Consider the following 18,444-nt stretch of genomic DNA (forward strand, 5'->3'; position numbering starts at 1 on the left):
AGAAACTTATATGAGAGTTGTAACTTAATAGAGTAGTGGGGAAATAATAAAAGAAAAAAACTCAAATAAGAGTTGGAAAATTCCAATTGGTAATCTAAAAAGAGAAAAATTGATAAGTAGCACAAAAATATTGATAATATCGTATGACAGTCGGTAAATCTAGGCATTCTAACAAAGGAAATAAACAATGGTAAAAGGTAAATTGAGTATTCATTTTTTATTAGAGATAAGAGAAGTCGATTATTCGTAAATAAAAATCAAATAAACATTGGAGACTAACTTAAATAATCGTTGACAGTGCAAAACTAATTGATGACTTGATTGGTAAAAATCTGATAGCCACTATATATTGGGCTCGTAATTTCTAAAACCAGTTAGTAAACATGACAAATAAAAATGGTTACTCAATATAAAACTTACTAAATCCAAGAAAAACACTTATTAAAAAAAGTGAATTAATCAAACATTGTTAGGAATTTTTTTTCAAAAAAGTCCTAAACTTATTGTCCAGCGATCAATTTAGTCTTAAGCTTTTTAATGGTGCCAATTTAAGACTAAATTTATTGATGATTCACTTATTTAGTCCTTTTTTTTACAATTTGCCAATATTGTCCTTTTGGTCAATTATCCAAATAATAAGTTTAAAACTAAATTGGCAAATCATCAAAAGATTTAGGATTAAATTTGCATAATTGAAATCTTTATGACCGAATGAGTTATTCATACAATAGATTTAGGACTTTTGGACAATTATCCCAACGTTGTTACTAGTACCATTTGCTTCATAACTGATCAAAATTTGAGTTTTGACATCTCGATAAGCCTTTTCATAACAAGTTCCTTTCCGATGTATGAGACTACTCAGTAACCGGTTCAATCGTCTTCTTTTCCCTCTAAATACGGTATGAACATTTCCTCTAAATACGGTCAATCAATTGTTTGAGTAGGTTGACCAGTTCAATCGATTGTCTTCAATGAATTGTCTTCTTTTCCCTCTAAATACGGTCTGACCGTTCCCGTCGAGATCTGATTGTCGTCACATGCGGCATAAATTTTCGTCCTAACAACGGCTCCATGAACGACCTAATTACTCGCACTTCATTCGGATTAGTGGTGAACTAACAAGATTCCGTACCCAACCTTATTCGAAATCAAATGGATCCCACTGGTCGAGCAATTCCAACAGAGAATGATGAATGTGAAGGAGGATTCCTACCGACATTACCCTCGAGTCAATCCCGATCGGAAATCTTCTCCCCCAAAAAATCGATTCCGACATTCGCGGAATTGAATTCCTGCCGGACTTCTCGAACCTTTCTTTTTCTACGCTGTCGATTCCTTCGTCCTCAGCCAATGGGAAAACGAAGAATGTCCTCGAATGTTTCCTTTGATTTTTCCCAGTCTCGTTCCATGATTGCGCATGGTCGAGGGAGGGTGGTGGTTCGCAAACGACGACGTGGTCGGACGACAATGGCTCGCGTCGAAGTCAAGAAGAAGGCAATGAAGCGACGGTGGAAGAAATGCGTGCAACTCGCCTTCGAATCCTGTAGAGAATCATACTACTACTTGCGTTTCTATTAAAAAATTATACTGGTTCTCGATCGATGTTGACGTTTGGAATATGTGCATGGGATTGTGAACAGTCAAATTGAGCAATGCGCGACGCATGAAACATTTTCGCACGGTGAAATCGAAATTTTAGAATTTACAAAAGACGTCATGGAGCAAGAAGTCGGGGTAACGTGTCCTTACCCGAAAGTATAGATGGATACCATGTTATGGATCAGTGGATAAGTGGAGCCAATGGATACCATGTTATGGATCAGTGGTAGTATACTCCTTCAAGCCCTCGGAGTTTCGAAAGTAAATAAGAAAATCACTGTTGGTAAACGGGCACATTCAAACACAAAAAATTACCTTTACAAGATTCAATTCCTAGCAAAGAAATATCAAAATAGACATAACAATTACATATTCATGAAATCCTAAGGCTACGTTATGTAGTTAGGATTAAAGTCCTATGTTTGATTGTTGTTTAAGATAGGATAATATCGGATGTAAAAAGGATATTACAAAGATAAAATAATCTCATGTAAAGATGGAGTAAAGGTGGATTACATATGTCTCTTACTCATTTCTCTATCCCCTCTACCGACCCATGGCTACCACCCACAGCCTCCCACCTCCTTTCGTCTCGTTGCCACTGACAAGGCTCATCATGTTGACAAGCTTGACTCAATCTCAACTAGATATGTCAAGGTAGGTTATAAACTTATTTGTTAACTCATATTTGATGTGTTGAATTATTAGATGAGTTAGTTATATGTAATAAATAAGTTATAAATAGGTTTAGACCCAACTATATAGAAATATAAATTTAGACTTTCTTGCCCTCACTTAAATCTTGCCCTCACGGGTGTTAAATGGATTCACAATTTATATAAATTTAATCCATCTCTATGACTCTCTTGCCCTCACTTTCTTGCGTTTACACACTCTATGCTCTCACTTCAATTTGGGCATGAGTTTTCATAGATTGGATTATGTATAAAAGTATTTTAGCAGTATGGATTTAATCGAATATGAATCACTAAATTTATACTGCATAGATATGGATCAATTTGGATCAGATCATTTTCGACTTAACCCACATATTTAATAGATCTAATCTCAAGCACAATCTTGACCATGGAGCTTGAGCTCCTTCATGGCCGAGTTCTTCTCAACCAAACCTCGGCTACAAAGTCCCATGGCCAAATCTAGAGCAACGGTAGTTGTCCCTTTACATCTCACGCACCTTCTCCCATGAGTAGTCACACCTTCATTTGCTAGGCCTCGCTCTCGACATCGACCACGGGATAGATGGTGAAGCCTCAGGCAACTTTTTCTTCTTCTTTTTTCAGATGTCGATTCAGCACCTTCAGTGACCTCCATGGTTAGTCTTTGTGTTGCAGGTGATATCCATGAGGGCTCAAAGGTTCTAGACGGTGGACCTTTACTGTAGCATGAATGTTCATTTATTTACCAAACATAATATAAGATATTAAAAATCACATCCCTTTTCAATCCAATCTATATTTTATATGATGTTGATGAGAAAAAAAAGATAAATTAGACGATTCACTGCAACCTAGAATTTCCGAATTAGCCCGGAATAGAAAATGGAGATCGGAACACCAATAATTAACAAGACTTGACTTGGTGTAGAGAAATCCATTTCCAATGGGGATGCTCTGACTTCGGGTCCTAATCCAAACAAAAAACCACTCATGAGTGGGACACGTCGGGGCACGACAGATGAACAGGAGCTCCCCACCATGAAGTTGACTTGGAGCTACTTCTGATCCAATGGCCTCGAATTCACCCTTTTGATTATTAAGGATTGAGGAAATTTCTGCGTGATTGTACGGCCCGTGACGTGGCTGCTATTAAGTGTACAGGGGCGATGTTTGACATTAAATGCGGGTGCTGTCCTTTTAATTTGTCCTGTTCTCTTGTGTAATTACCAAAGGAAGAGGCACTAGAGTCTGGGTGTGAATCGTCTTCATCGGGGCCGAGTTTGTACAAGTACGGATGTATGAAATGCATCTGAAAAATCTCACATTAAGCTATTGATATGATCCAAAATTTCAGTAGTGTCGAGCTTGTGCAAGTGCCAATATAATATTGAAATAAGCGTGTCATTTGTATTAGAAAAATCTCACATCAAAAATTGATGTAATCTAATTATTCATTAGTGTCAAGCTTGTACAAATGTATATATAACGTAGGGAGACATGTGTGAGTTGAATTTGAAAAGCCCTATATCAGAAAAATTGTCTGATGTGGAACAAGAAATAATTTCAGTTGGCACATAATTTATTAATTTAAATTTTTGAAATATTAACGGATTCGGACTTGAGGCTCCTCTCAATGATCTTAGACTTCTGCCATGCGTTGATATGATACGGTCAATACATAAGAAGGCGCAAAAATAACATAATTTGAAAGACAGTTCGATTTGAATTTAGTATCAGCATTATGATACGGTCAATACATAAGAAGGCACAAAAATAACATAATTTGAAAGAAAGTTCGATTTGAATTTAGTATCAGCATTCTGATAGGCAACACATCATCTTTCCTATTTAATAAAGCATTGATGTCCCAAAAATTAGGTCCCCAAACGTGTGAGTACCAATTAGTGCACTCTTACATATGATTAAACCCAAACGTGTGAACCATTTCATATAAATATATAAATGTGTGTGTGTGTGTGTGTGTGTGTGTGTGTGTGTATTCATAGGAACTGGCATCATCTCGTTCTTGATTATTGTTTTGCAAGACTGAGATTAGTCAACATCTGTTGGAGAACATGGAAAGCACGATCAACGGATGGAACCCGCACAATACTGCCAAACCCAAGAGACAAGCTCAGCACCAAGACAAGAATATTTTCTATGTCATAATGACCTTCCTAGAAAAACTACACTCCGTAAAGTCTAAGCCGGCAATGGCATCCAATAAGACGTGGGGAAGAAGCCTATATAAATCAAATTCACATTCTAGTTTACAAATGAAGAAAGACATCAACCAAAGAGAGAAGAAATGAAGAAGGTGCGCGTCAGATGGCCGAGGTTTTGCACGGCCTGTGCGGTCGGCAACGGTGGTGCCGGGCTCAAGATCAACCATAGCTATATTAGAAGCGGCAGCCATGAAGACGAGGCCCCGAAACCCGGGTTCTCCGGCAGTGGCGAAGATGATGTCTCCTCGGGTGGTGCCGGCGGCACCGCTGGCGGCGGCGGGGGGAACAAGGTGATGGTGGTGGTGGACTCGAGCCTCGAGGCAAAGGGCGCTCTGGAATGGGCGCTCTCTCACACCGTCCAAAGCCAAGACGACGCTATTGTTCTCCTTCACGTGGCCAAGCCCTACGAAGGAGGTGAATTGAAATAATTGAGTTTGCTTTCTTCTTGTTTTATGACGTCATGGTATGAGAAGATGGAAATCAATATGAGATTCTGGGCGTTTGTGAATTGGCTTGCGTTTGCAGAGAGCAGGAGGGAGATTGATGGGAGGGCTAGGGAGCTCTTGCATTCGATGAAGAGCATGTGCCAAACGAGAAGACCAAAGGTGAGTCTCAGTTTGACTTGTCATTCCCAACATATGTGTTAAGAACAATGTAGCCATATGCTAATTTGTAGGATATATTGCGGATAAAATCTGTAAACAATGAGAAGAATGCGTCGATTAGTGTTTTAGAATTCGGACGGGTCTATCTGCTCAATCGGGTGTTGTTAGTCTAGTTGTGGCTAATTCGATTACGTATTGCTTATGAACCGACGTTCTCAAACTGTACCAAAGACCGAACCGGACTGCCAAGTGACGCCCGGTTATCAGATTGAAACCGGCAAAAGAGCCGGACCTATACTCTGTTAAATTGGCCGAACCGGTCGGTTCGATACAGGTTTTGCAATAGTGGTACAAATTGGGATGATGAGAATCCGCCTGATCACTATGGGTTTTTCATGCTTGCTTGTTGTCACTCCTCGTTCTTTGATCCTTCTGCTTTTGGGCCTTGAATGTCTTTGATCTCAAGCTCATGATTGATCCTCTTTCTATTCCTCTTTTTTTTCCAAGGTACAAGTGGAGGTGGTCCTAAGAGAAGGGCAAAATAACAAGGGTCCGATCATAGTGGAAGAGGCCAACCGGCGGCGGGTGTCGTTGCTGGCGATCGGCCAGAGGAAGCGGTCGATGATGTGGCAGCTGACGAGGCGGTGGCCCTGGAGGCGGCTCCACCGCGGAGGAGTGGTGGAGTACTGCATAGAGAATGCTGCTTGCCTGACCGTCGGCGTGAGGAGGAAGAGGAGTCTCGGTGGGTACTTGATCACCACCAAGCGTCACAAGAATTTTTGGCTTTTAGCTTGAGTTATCTAATTATATTAGCTTTTCGCCCCTAATTGTTTATAATTTATTCGAATTAGAGTAAGCCATGGGGTTCGTTGCAATTGTTAACGAATTTATGTGATCTATATCTACGTATATTTTTTTCCAAATATTATATATTTTCTTTTAAAATGTATGTGAATGTCTTTCTGATTTTCCCGATTAAGAAAGTGCAGTTTAATCTTTGAAATTTCATCTTGTTTTACGATGTCTATGTATTATCATTTGCCAAGCAAAAACAAAAACATGATTACGCATATTTTAGCAAGTAGGAACGTAAGTTAATGAATTTTACTTTTAGAATTGTTTGTGTAGAGAAAATGCAACCACATTATCATGACCTTTGCTCAAACAAGATATTAGACAGGACACACGTTACACATGAATCTATACTTTTAATTTATCGGGCATATCTTCTCAACCAAAATATCTATTAAGATTTGACTTTTATCTAATGTCGAACACCTTAGTTCTTTTCGAATTATGAACCCACAAGCCATTTAAATATATAAAGTATTTTCTCAACTTTTAAAATAAAGAAATATTTTATTCTGAGGAAAAAAAGTCAGAATATTTTGACATTTTATAAGTAAAAGTAAACACATTCTTTAATTACGTTAAAAAGCGAGTAAATTGGATTTGACTAATTTAATCCTCCAAACTTTATTCTTTGGTAAGACAACAATAGTTAAATTCTCATTTTTATAGGAAAGCCTGATCCATTGAACAATCGAGTTGGCTCCAACATCACTCAACTGTACTAGGCCATTAGGTTATATGACTCTATGCTTTTATCCATGCATATTCATCTCAGCACCTTCCTTTTGTAGTAAATGTTAGATTCTCCTATCAACCAATAAAAACATTATTAAGTATATAATAATTAAGTACCAATTTTTATGGAAAGCTTTTTTTATGTGGGGGGGTCGGAAGGAAAATTTGTATTTGACATAAAAGAGAGACACATAATTTACAGACAAAACCAATCCCAATAAGTTATAGTCCAGTGCAAATCCGAAAAATAAAACAACTCAGTACGGCTTACAGAGACCCACTCATTTAACTTCAAAGCATAACCAATGGCTGATCACCAAAACTCGCATCATCATTAGTGATGAGCACACGCCAAAATTTCCTTCTCTAGTACTTATAGCTTTGTCAAAAGGAGATGCGCATCTACATTTGAAATCCCCAACACTATCACCATATAGAGATGACAACAACAACAATAACAATAGGTTGAAAGAGCACTAAGAACCTTATAAATCCTAGACCTATACCTAAATTGTGATAGAAGAGCACCCAAATCTAGATTTACCTCTAATTCAGGAGAGGAGAGTTTCAAAATAGATACTAGTTGATTACAAACTCACTTTCGAATAAGTAGATCATTGAACGCGACAGATGAGCTTTGGAGATTTGTGGAACGCTTGGGCGTATGGAAAGCTATTGAGATGTTCAAAATTCCTTCTACTAAGCTACCAAGATGTTCGAAATTACCACTTATTATGGAAAGCTACTAAATTAGGTAAAAGTCTACCTAGTTTTATACTGATATATGATACTTATTATCCTATATAATGATGTACTTATCATGCGTGAGAGTTACTAATATTGGATAAATGTATCAATCAAGTAATATAATAAATACGTCGAATATTTGGTATTGGCAGAAGACATAAATTGAATTGAAAAAAAAAATAAGTAAGTCATAGAAAAAAGACATAGTAATAGTGTCATTTGTCCTATATGTGCAAATAAAAATCGGGCAGATTTTTTTTACTCAGAGTAGAGCATAAACCTAAAAGAATTGAAAAAATGCCCATTCAGGAACAAGAAAATGACATTGTGATTTGGATTAGATCTCGATGAAACAATACATCAATGAGAAGTTTATTTCATAAGTTTAATGGATTTTTGTGGAAGGAAAGGGGACAAAACCAAAACTCATCTTTCTTGAAAAATGGAAGAAAAAAAAAGCTGCTTCATTAAAAATTCAAAAATTAGATTAAAAATGGCCCTACTATGAAAAAAAAAAAAAAAAAAAGAGGTCGTATGCTTACTTTTTCGGTATAAAAAAGTTACTTCAACATTGTGAAAAAAGTTATGTAATATGATCACTTGATACATCAATACTTAAGTTTGAGTTATTATTGGCAAAGTCACTAACCATGGGGAGACTCTACTAATTACCTATTGATTTCAAAATCATACAACAAAATTTCTAGTTGCGTTGATGGGCATATGCTTACCTTTTCATATTCTTAACCATTTAGGTGAGTAAATAATAAGTGGTAGGCTGGAATTTATTTTTTACGAAAATTACTAACTTAAAAAAAAAAAAATCTAATACCATCATAGATGTTCTAGTTCACAAAAAAAAAAAAAAAAAAAATCTTCAACTTTATATTTAATCCCAATTCTATTCCAAATTTTTTTGTCAAAAAAAAATAATTTCCAACTTTTACTCTAATCCCAAATTTGCAAACATGTCTAAAAATTGCCATTGATTTCTTCAAATTATCAATATTGAGGTTAGTTAGAGGTTCATTATCAAAACACATATCTTCATTAACACATTCACATTTATATGGAACAATAATAGCCTCCCGATATTAATAATCTTAAAGAAATCTATAAAATTTGTCAAATGCATAGGCAGATTTTGGGCTAAAGTGAAAGTTATCAATTTAAAAAAAAATTCAAGGCAAAATCGGGATTAAACTTAAGATTGAGTATCTTTTAAGGAATTAGCCCATTATGAAAAAGACTAACAAAAATTGCCCGTTGATACTTGTTTTTTTTTCTTCATATTAAAAAACTCCATCACATCGAATAGTTACTAAACATGGTAACTTTTTCCTGGAGAAAGGTGCTTTTAAACTTACTGCTTTTTATATGTGATAGGTAACTAATGATTAATGCATCTACTAATTAACCAGAAAAGCTGTGAGGGAGGACCTACTCTCGAGCCTTATCCATTAGGTCAACCTTCGCATGGGCTTCATGAGAAATTCACTAGTTGAATGTGACCTTTTGACTCGAGTCATCACTACTTTTCATGTTAAGGGTTCGGCGTGATGATATTAATAAAAAATGACCCGGTGAACCTTGTTCGCCATTACTTAGAAAAAACAAGCCATCGGTTCAAAAAGTGAAGAAGAAATTAAAAAATAATAATAATAATCAAAGTCTTGTATCCTCTTTCCAATGGTATGTATGTGAAATTATAAGCTATAGCAAATGAAATTATGAAAAAGGTAAAATTACTTATCTTATCTAATCCACAAAAAAATTGTGACAAAGCACAACTAGTCATCTAGTCAAGAATCTTATTTCTGCATGGTAACCTTCCCCAGCCCAAAAATTTCTATTCTTCTCTTCCCCGGAACAAAAAAAGAATAAAACCACGTTTGATAACGGCAAGTTAGTTTTTGTTCCGGGAACAAAAAGTTAGCCGAGATGAGTTTTGGAATAGAAATGAGAAAAAAAAAAAGTTGCTTCTTGTTCCGGGAACAAGTTTAAGAAATAAGTTAATTTTTTTTTTTCTTTTATTCTTCTCTTGTTGACCGCCCTTGTTCGCCCATGCCGCCGCCCTTAGAAAAAACGACCCATCGATTCAAAAAGTGAAGAAGAAATTAAAAAATAATAATAATAATCAAAGTCTTGTATCCTCTTTCCAATGGTATGTATGTGAAATTATAAGCTATAGCAAAAAAAAAAAACAAATAAATATAAAAAGGTTTTTAAAATTATTTCTATTCTTATCTATTTCCAGTAAAAATTTTTGTAGACAAAGTTTTTTTTTACATAGAAACAACTAGTCATTTCTGAAAAGAAAGTTCAAGAAAATCTTAGCCTCTTGCATCCTCATTTACATATCAAGGATTGAGGAGATAATTTAGTAATAACTTGTCGAATTTGACTTTCAGGACTATTCATGGATTATGATTTACCTAAAAAGCCATTGGCCTTCTATCTTGTTTAGGGTCGCTCTTTGAATAGGGAAGTGGGACATCGGTCATAATTTAGTGACTTGATGCTTGTTCCATGATAAAAACATGATTTTGACCATCTCAACAACCTTTCTCAATAAGTAGACTTTCAATCAATTTCTTTTCAATCAATTTTAGTAGTAGCTTTCAGTAGTAGGGTCGATGACAATTTCCTTTTTATGATTGAAAAAATAATAAAATTTAAGTATCTCCTCATTCTTGAAAAGATCTATAAATTTCTCTAATTCTAACATGATCATGTAAAATCTTTTGAGGTAAAAATAGTAGGAGTGTCATGATTTTCGTACAGTACTAACTTGATACACAAATATAAAAAATTGACCATTTGAGTGCCATCAATGATTTTCCCCATCAGAAAATCCAATGTTGACATCAATCGTCCTACGTGACTTCATCGGTATTAACATGTGCAATTCTTTTAATTATTTAAATTATTTTTTGCTTTCTTATTTTTCTCACTTTTTTTAAGGCTGGCAAAGGTCTCAACAAGAAACCCTCACCTAGGATTGGGCAAAGGTTGCCTTGCCCTTGGCAACTAAGACCTTGAGCAAGACCATAGCGGCGGCGTCGGTTATAGACGAGAAACAAATCTCTTATTTGAAACGAACATTAAAAAAAATTTAAAAAATTACATAAAATAATTTATCGAAATTGTCACGATCTTTTTTATCTCTGACACTCAAATGAGCAAAAAAAAGTTATAAAATTTTAATAAATACTGTATAAAAGTCATGAAATTCTTCCAATTCTTTTTTGCCAACCTTTCGTTACAAGCGAGACAACGTGTGACCGGGTGGCACGTGGTTTCACATGACATGTTCTTTGTTCTGCCGTCGCCCTTTCTGCTGTTTTCCCTCCCACTGGAACTGATTTTTTTCTGACATCAACGCCCCCCTCGACCACCCCCACATCGCATGCGATTCAACTCGAAAATCCTCTGTTCCCTTCAAAGATCCTGTCTTTCCGATCCTCTCTACATACCCACCAATCGCCCGTGCTCGATTTCGCGCCGCGTCGAGCTCCCCAGTCGGTGGCCGTCCTTTTCTTGATTCAAGAATCTCTGCTGGGTCGCCGCCTCGATCGAGCTGGATTGCGCCGCGCCGCAAGAAATGGCTTCTTGACGTGCGCGAGGAAGCCCGCCCTTTCTTGATGGCTTCTTGATCGAATCTGGGAAATGGGTGCTCGCGAATTCTTGATTCGGTGGTGAAATTGTTGTGTGGGGGGGCGAGTGGCCGTACGATGAGGCGGCGGGCCGCCGACTACCGGCGCCCGGTGCGGAGGAAGTATTGGTGTTGGATCTGGGCTCTTCTTGGCCTGTTCTTGGTCGCTGGGTTGCTGTTGTTCGTGGTTCAGCATAATCAGAATGAGGATCGGGACGGGAAGCCTGTGCAGGTATGATTGCAGGGGTTCTTTGTTGATGGTTCTGTTTCATCTGTAGACCACGCTATTTGAAGGGAAATCCCATTTAGTAATAATTTGATCTTAGTTGATTGGCGGTGTCATGGCCTCCTGCGGGTTCGATTTGATTTTCAGCTGGCGATCTCTGGACCCTCGTTATTTGAATTGGTCGTGTCTTGGTTGAAATGCTTGTCATTCAGCTTGTAGACGTTCTATCTCTCGGTATTAGTTCCTCTTTCTGTTTAGATTAACCTCTTATTGTAACTCCGGTAGCTATTTACTCGCATAAGCGGCCACAATGAAGGTTTTAGTCATAATTTTTTTCCGACCAATGCTTTCTACCTAGAAAATTATTAAGAGGGATTAGATGGAGTGGAAAAGGTCAGGGGAATACAAAGAAGTTAATCTGTCCGGCATGTGGCTGACAAACTAGCTAGATCATGCTTCTTGACATTGTTGCACTTAGAGGTAGAGGATTTCTGAGTGAGCGCAAAGAGTTTGATGTGTTGTCTCTTCTACTAGGTTTTGCGTAGCTTCCAATGCCGGAAGGTGTAGATTGGCGTTTCTAGTGTAGCTGATAATCATTTTGATGTACTTAGGATCAAAATGGTCACTTTTTCTCCTCCCCGTTTATGCACTGTCAGGACTGAATTGAATGTTTCCCATTGCTTTCCTGCTCCTGGACTGTAAGTGTTGTAATTGGTATTGGTATAAATTTTGACAATGTATCTCAGGAAATGAGAGAAAGTCCTCAACGGGAAGCTCATCGGGTTTTAAATTTTACTGAAGAGCTCGTGAGCACAACATCACTTTCTCGGCAGTTGGCAGAGCAAATGACACTTGCCAAGGCGTATGTTGTCATAGCAAAGGAACACAATAACCTTCACCTTGCATGGGAGCTGAGCTCAAGGATACGAAGTTGCCAGCTCTTACTCTCAAAAGCTGCAAAGAGAGGAGAACCCCTCACGTTAGATGAGGCAGAGCCAATCATTAAAAGCTTATCTTCTTTAATTTTTAAGGCGCAAGATGCGCACTACGACATAGCAACCACAATAACAACAATGAAATCCCATACCCAAGCCCTTGAAGAGCGTGCAAATGCAGCTATAGTTCAGAGCACAGTATTTGGACAACTGGCAGCGGAAGCTTTACCAAAAAGCCTCCATTGCCTAAATGTCAAACTCACCGTTGATTGGATCAAGAACCCATCACTGCAACAACTCATGGAAGAGACTAGATATTCTCCTCGGCTTGTTGACAACAATCTGTATCACTTCTGCATATTCTCTGATAGTTTGCTGGCGACATCTGTAGTTGTTAATTCTACTGTCTCTAATGCTGATCATCCTCAACAGCTTGTCTTTCATGTTGTGACGAACGGAATAAGTTATGGAGCAATGCAGGCATGGTTTCATCATAATGACTTAAAAGGAGCAACCATAGAAGTGCAGAATATCGAGGAGTTTACTTGGCTGAATGCTTCTTTTGCTCCTATCATGAAACAGCCATCGGATGCAGATGCTGAGCCAAAGACGTGGAACCAAAAGTATTTATCTTTACTAGATCACCTCCGGTTTTACATCCCTGATATCTACCCACAGTTGGAGAAGGTGGTTTTTCTGGAAGATGATATTGTCGTCCAGAAGGAATTGACACCGCTGTTTTCATTGGAAATGCATGGAAATGTTAATGGAGCAGTGGAGACGTGCCTGGAGGCATTTCATCGCTACTACAGGTATCTTAATTTTTCGAGTCCACTCATAAGCTCCAAGTTTGACCCTCAAGCATGTGGTTGGGCATTCGGAATGAATGTTTTTGATCTGATTGCGTGGAGGAAAGCAAATGTTACGTCTAGGTATCATTATTGGCAGCAGCAGAACACAGATGGGACACTGTGGAAGCTCGGTACCCTTCCACCTGGCCTTTTAGCCTTTTATGGACTCACAGAGCCACTTGATCGACGATGGCATGTGCTGGGTTTGGGCTATGACATGAACATCGACAGTCGTCTAATAGAGAGTGCAGCTGTCATTCACTTCAATGGCCATATGAAGCCGTGGCTCAAGTTGGGAATTGGCAGGTATAAGCCTCTGTGGGAAAGGTATGTGAATACAAGTCATCCGTATCTTCAAGATTGTGTTGCAGCATGAAATGTCCTACCTCTTGATTTTTGGTAGCTCACACAATGACCGACACTTTCATAGCCACCACAGCTCTAGCATAGAGTTACAAGCAGAAAATTTTGAATGTTGTTAGGAGATTCTCTTTTTCTTCCTTTTCTTTAATTATATATCAAATTATTAGGATTATTCTTATAGAGGAGAAAGTGAAATTCATTATTATATGAGGCTTCAAATTTTTCTGGTGGAATCTTCTGTTAGCCTTCTAGAAGTATAGAGTTATTCTTTTTCCCCCTTTCAATAGTGGATTTTGTAATAATCTCATCTCATTTCAAGAGGGAATGGAAAAGTTACTGGTTGTCTTGCGATGCTTTTCTGGTCTGTGGAGGCCTCTTTTGCGATGATTCACATTGGAGAAACGATTGACCAACAATGGTTTTCCAATAGTTATGCTGGCGTTATACTCGCTTTTCCTGCGTATTGAAGCTGAACTTCTACAACTGCTGTCAAAGTTTCCTGTGATGGGAGATGCATGATACATGCGGATGATTATTGGTGGAAACTACATGAAGCTGTTGTATGATCACATTTATGCAATACGACCGCTTTCATAGGTTGTTTACGAATCATCTTTTTCGAATCATGACAGTCTTTCATCTCCTCTGGACAACGTAGCGTAAACCAATTACGGATGACCGTAGGCTGCTGCCTGCTCAGTGTCGCGATCTTGGCGGTTCTCTTGACAGACCGACTTTAAGCAAAAAGGGCAGGAGGCTTATTTTGCAGGAAATTAAACCGGAATACATTGGTTCTGAGACATTTCAAACTTCAGGATCAAAGCTTTTTTTTTTCTTTTTTTCCACCAAAAAGGATCAAACTTCATGCAAGTAAAAGTAATACAGTGATAGAAACCTTAGCAAGGCGACAGCAAAAGATCGAGTTGCTGATAGATCTGCAAAGGTACATAAACTAACTACCTACAAAAGGAAACGAGGATTTTAAGGACAAGGAATAGGCCATCCCGACAGCCACCACAATGGCAGTAAATGTCCTAGTCCTAGATCCGACACTCGAACATGGACAACTTACGGGAATTGGACAATCTTTAGAGCACGGTTCTTTACAAGTAACGTAAATAGAAGGAGCATTTGATCGATGGTGAAGACATGATATTGCCCCAAACATCTGAACCATTTCAATCTTTTGTCAAAGGCCATATTGCAATTTCCGAGTACCCATCCTCGGTAGCACATGCTCGGAACATCCCGGTCGTATTAAAGGGCATAGTGACTTCTCCCGTCGCAGAAACTGCGACGAGGCCAACATTGCCCTTCGGAACCCTCTCTTTCACCACGCAGGCAGCTGCTTCTTCCAGGGAGAGTCCTTTGAACTCCATAAGAGCGGCCACATCCCTTGCGACAGTTCCACGTATTATAGCCTCACCTTTGCCCGTAGCAGATACTGCACATAAACTGTTGGCATACGTCCCTGCCCCTATGAGGGGCGTGTCTCCTATCCTTCCAACCATCTTGTTGACTAACCCTCCAGTAGAAGTTGCCGCAGCTAAATTCCCATCACTATCTACAGCGACGCATCCCACAGTACCAGTTTGGCTGTCACCATCAGCAGTGGCAGTGTCCTCTTTCTTTTGCATGGGTTGCGTATAATCAATCTGCAGTTATATGACAGAAATGTGAGCACAGAATCAAATTCCAACTAGGGTTATCTAGTGATTCTTGAACCAAAACAAGCAAGAAAAAAACAAGTTCTGCATGGCCCAGCCGAGAATATTCATGGTGTCACATGCCTCACACCATTCGGCATATGTTTGGCTTTGTAATATTCTGGCGTTAAAGGATCTGATACTTTAGTCACCACAAAATGTAAGTGAAGGAAGTCATTTCCCATTATATTTGACCTCTGCAAACAGGAAATAAACTCTTTTGCCCATTCTCTGAACTTAGTGGTTTTTGAAAATTAGCACTAACCTAAAATTTGGCTGATCATTGGCAAAGAATAGAAAACAGGGCATTTACAAAGGATTGAAGATATGAAATCCAATTTGCAGTCACAGAATTTCAAATGAGGGAAATACCTGCACTCTGTTTGCTTCTTTGGCCTGTTTTAGCCTTTGAATGTTCTCTGGAGTGATAAAATGAGAAGCATCAAGAGTTTCTACACCCTGGCATATTTGAAAAGTCAGCATAGATTAAAACCTCCACCAAACACAAGATTAGAAGCTAAAGCAACTGTAAACCAAGAAAACTGGAAGGGCAATTCTATCAGAGGTTTGAATGCAGATGCATCATGCATATGTGTTTACAAAAGTTCAGAATTGGAAAGGAAGCCAAAGAGATGCCGCATACCCCTGATATCTTTGTAGAAGTGATTTAGCAAGCTAAAACAGCCTGATTAAACTAGAGAGGTCGAATCAATGAGCAATATCTAGAAAAATACAAATAATACAGCCAAGAAAGAAAAGATCTGGCTATGTCTTCTGATCACCGATTAAGTTCCAAAGACTACAGAGATGCTAGAGTATATCGAACTTTTTTCACTTAAGAAGAGTGACCTGGTAAGACTTTGAACTCACATGTTCCCTCGCAAATGCTTCAGCCCCATCAAATGCCAGGTATATATGAGGAGTTCGTTCCATGACCAGTCGTGCCAAAGATATGGCGTTGACAACAGTGGTGAGCCCAGAAACAGCTCCACATTTCAGGTTTCCATCCATGATGCAAGCCTCCATTTCAACAGTGCCACTGCTGGTTAAGACCGACCCTTTGCCTGCATTGAAGTGAGGGTTGTTTTCCAACTCCCGGACCTGGTTATCCCCGAACACGGCAAGTATACGACCAAATTCTTAGACATGGAATAGGCTCTCATATACAAACTGTAGCCATGCATCATAGGTAAAATTGAACGGGCATAGTTCACGTTTCAAACAAGTCAAGATTGATGTAACCTGCAGGAAGATGTGTTAAGACTTTCAAAACATCAGCAGGCGTAAACCCAGCAACTTTTGGCTCACCCTCTTTGTTTCTCATTCCAAAATCTGTTTAAACTCCTCCTTTGTGTATTGATGTTTTTGAGCATTAATTTCTAGCAAGACCTGAAATTCTTCTATAGAAAATTTCCAATCAAGAAAGTGCAAAGTACTTCACGCTAGGATGCTCTCACTATAGTTCCAAGTTTACTGAATGTTCTTGAAGAGACGCTAGAGCTCAAGATGAAGCAAGCCATACTTGTGTTCAGAATACCAGATTTAAGATAGGTTTGCATAACATAAAACAAAGTGTATTTTATAACATAAAACAGAGTGTAAAAGTAAAATACAAGCATCTTGATCTTGTACTAAAACTAGAAAACTCAAAACTGTCCAATTTCATGTACTAAATCTTCTTGCCACTGGAAGATCTAGTCTCACCTGGAGAGGGAGGGAGAGAGAGAGACTGAGTGCACACAAGGACACATGCACAAGTTCAAAGTTCAGTATGATGATAAGCTGCGGATCGTTCATTTGTTCGGGATTCCTTCGCTAAGAACACCATCATAAACCAAAAAAACGAAAAGAGAGAGAGAGCAAGAACGGAGAAACCAGATGGGTCATTTGAAATCTAGGAGCACAACTCTCCAATCAGCTCAAAAAGATGACTTTTCTTTCTGCTCTGTTCTTTTACCCAGAACTAAAAGAACTCGCTATCCCACCACGAAACACGTAATAAGATCGATGCTTATAGCGCAAATCAATTACCACGAGCTCGACGACGTCCAGGGGAGACTTCTTGGACTTGAGAGCGTCGACGCCGAGCTGGAGGCAGTGGCGGAGGCAGGCCTCCCTCGGGAGGCGGCGCTCCGGCGGCAGGGTCAGCGGGATGTCCCCTGCTCCGCCGTGCAGCGCTATCGCCCACCCCATTCGCCACCACCAACCACCACCACCACCACACCTCTCCCTCGATCTCTCTGCAACGCCCGTGCGTGCGCGTCTGTCCACGACCGAGGCCCAACGAGTCACGATCGGCAACTACCTTAAATATTACTCGTTCACACTACCGAACAAAAGGAAAAAAAGAACGAGAACATTATTGACATAAAAGAAAAGTTAGAACCGGATTTTCCCTCGACATGATTGGTTGGTGGCTCCTTTTTTTTTTTTTGAGCAAATGGTGGCTCTTTTCTTTTCTTTTTTTGTCAGTCCTACTATATACCTATTCTACACTCACTCTCAAACCACTGCCACTTGCAGGGCGTGGGAGTTGAAACCCACTCCTGAAACTTACTCGTCCACACCCCTATCCCCCTCAGAATGTGAAGATTTGAACCCATCACCTCCCCATTTCATGTTGGAAGGGTGGCCACTGAGGCGAATCCCAATAGTTAATTGTGGCTCTTGTTCGAATGACCATTTTGTCGCAAAGCATGGGGAAACAGTCTGTGACATTACGACCCCTAATTGCAATTGAGAATAAAGGTAGGATTGCATTACATCTTGTAAAAATTTCATTAAAGAGCAATGGTCCATTTGTTCCATGCGAAAATATTTTTTTTTCATTTTCTGATATTTAGATTGTTTAGAAAAATGAATGAGTCAACGAAAATGTTTACTTCATCAAATTTAAGTTCGGGAAAATAATTTCCTTTTTAAAGAAAATTAAAAATTCATTTTTCAAAATATGATTAGATATTGATGTTTGAACCAGAAACTCTGTTCTTTGGTATAGTAACCCCAACACTTGTTCCCGAGCCTTTGGCGATGAGGTCGAATTCTTTACGTATTGGTACAAGTGTAATGGGTTTAAAGCTAAATTGGCCTAATTAAAAGGTTTAAGACTAAAGTGACGTAAGTATAATAGATTTTGAACTTTTTTTGTAATTATTCTAATTGAAAGTAATAAGCCTAGATTGGGAAAAAGACAATCTCTCTTTTTGGCAAGAATGAAAACACTTTCCTTAAATTCACCAAACAAATAAAAACGGATATTTTTTTA

The 18,444-nt window shown here is 38.7% G+C and overlaps 3 protein-coding genes across 3 annotated transcripts; 2 read left to right on the plus strand and 1 right to left on the minus strand.

Annotated features, from left to right (window-relative positions):
* Positions 1-4,572: 4,572 nt before the first annotated feature.
* On the plus strand, positions 4,573-6,027 carry LOC104420979. Its single transcript, XM_010032776.3, has 3 exons — positions 4,573-4,918; positions 5,030-5,109; positions 5,617-6,027. Exons 1-3 carry the CDS (start codon positions 4,588-4,590, stop codon positions 5,902-5,904), a joined length of 699 nt encoding a protein of 232 aa, XP_010031078.2. The 5' UTR covers positions 4,573-4,587; the 3' UTR covers positions 5,905-6,027.
* Positions 6,028-10,758: 4,731 nt separating this feature from the next.
* LOC104420988 (hexosyltransferase GAUT11) lies at positions 10,759-13,824 on the plus strand. Its single transcript, XM_010032787.3, has 2 exons — positions 10,759-11,330; positions 12,071-13,824. The coding sequence occupies exons 1-2, from the start codon at positions 11,178-11,180 to the stop codon at positions 13,484-13,486; spliced, it is 1,569 nt and encodes a 522-aa protein (XP_010031089.2). The 5' UTR covers positions 10,759-11,177; the 3' UTR covers positions 13,487-13,824.
* A 459-nt stretch (positions 13,825-14,283) lies between these two features.
* Positions 14,284-17,464, minus strand: LOC104420996 (isoaspartyl peptidase/L-asparaginase 1). The gene is made up of 4 exons (XM_010032801.3): positions 17,211-17,464; positions 16,050-16,280; positions 15,552-15,638; positions 14,284-15,128 (listed from the first exon to the last, which is right to left on the minus strand). The coding sequence occupies exons 1-4, from the start codon at positions 17,370-17,372 to the stop codon at positions 14,652-14,654; spliced, it is 957 nt and encodes a 318-aa protein (XP_010031103.2). The 5' UTR covers positions 17,373-17,464; the 3' UTR covers positions 14,284-14,651.
* Positions 17,465-18,444: the final 980 nt, after the last annotated feature.

The sequence above is a fragment of the Eucalyptus grandis genome, chromosome 2, assembly GCF_016545825.1.
Source record: "Eucalyptus grandis isolate ANBG69807.140 chromosome 2, ASM1654582v1, whole genome shotgun sequence".
Classification (NCBI taxonomy): Eukaryota; Viridiplantae; Streptophyta; class Magnoliopsida; order Myrtales; family Myrtaceae; genus Eucalyptus; species Eucalyptus grandis.

What these genes read in the sequence shown, in the direction of transcription:
- LOC104420979 (XM_010032776.3), top strand. Translation starts at nt 4,588, where the DNA reads ATGAAGAAGGTGCGCGTCAGATGGCCGAGGTTTTGCACGGCCTGTGCG. An exon ending in GGCCAAGCCCTACGAAGGAG is followed by an intron (nt 4,919 to 5,029) that starts GTGAATTGAAAT and finishes TTGCGTTTGCAG; the next exon opens with AGAGCAGGAGGGAGATTGAT. An exon ending in GCCAAACGAGAAGACCAAAG is followed by an intron (nt 5,110 to 5,616) that starts GTGAGTCTCAGT and finishes TTTTTTTCCAAG; the next exon opens with GTACAAGTGGAGGTGGTCCT.
- LOC104420988 (XM_010032787.3), top strand. Translation starts at nt 11,178, where the DNA reads ATGAGGCGGCGGGCCGCCGACTACCGGCGCCCGGTGCGGAGGAAGTAT. An exon ending in GGGACGGGAAGCCTGTGCAG is followed by an intron (nt 11,331 to 12,070) that starts GTATGATTGCAG and finishes AATGTATCTCAG; the next exon opens with GAAATGAGAGAAAGTCCTCA.
- LOC104420996 (XM_010032801.3), bottom strand. Translation starts at nt 17,372, where the DNA reads ATGGGGTGGGCGATAGCGCTGCACGGCGGAGCAGGGGACATCCCGCTG. An exon ending in AAGCATTTGCGAGGGAACAT is followed by an intron (nt 15,639 to 16,049) that starts GTGAGTTCAAAG and finishes CAAATATGCCAG; the next exon opens with GGTGTAGAAACTCTTGATGC. An exon ending in AAGAAGCAAACAGAGTGCAG is followed by an intron (nt 15,129 to 15,551) that starts GTATTTCCCTCA and finishes ATATAACTGCAG; the next exon opens with ATTGATTATACGCAACCCAT.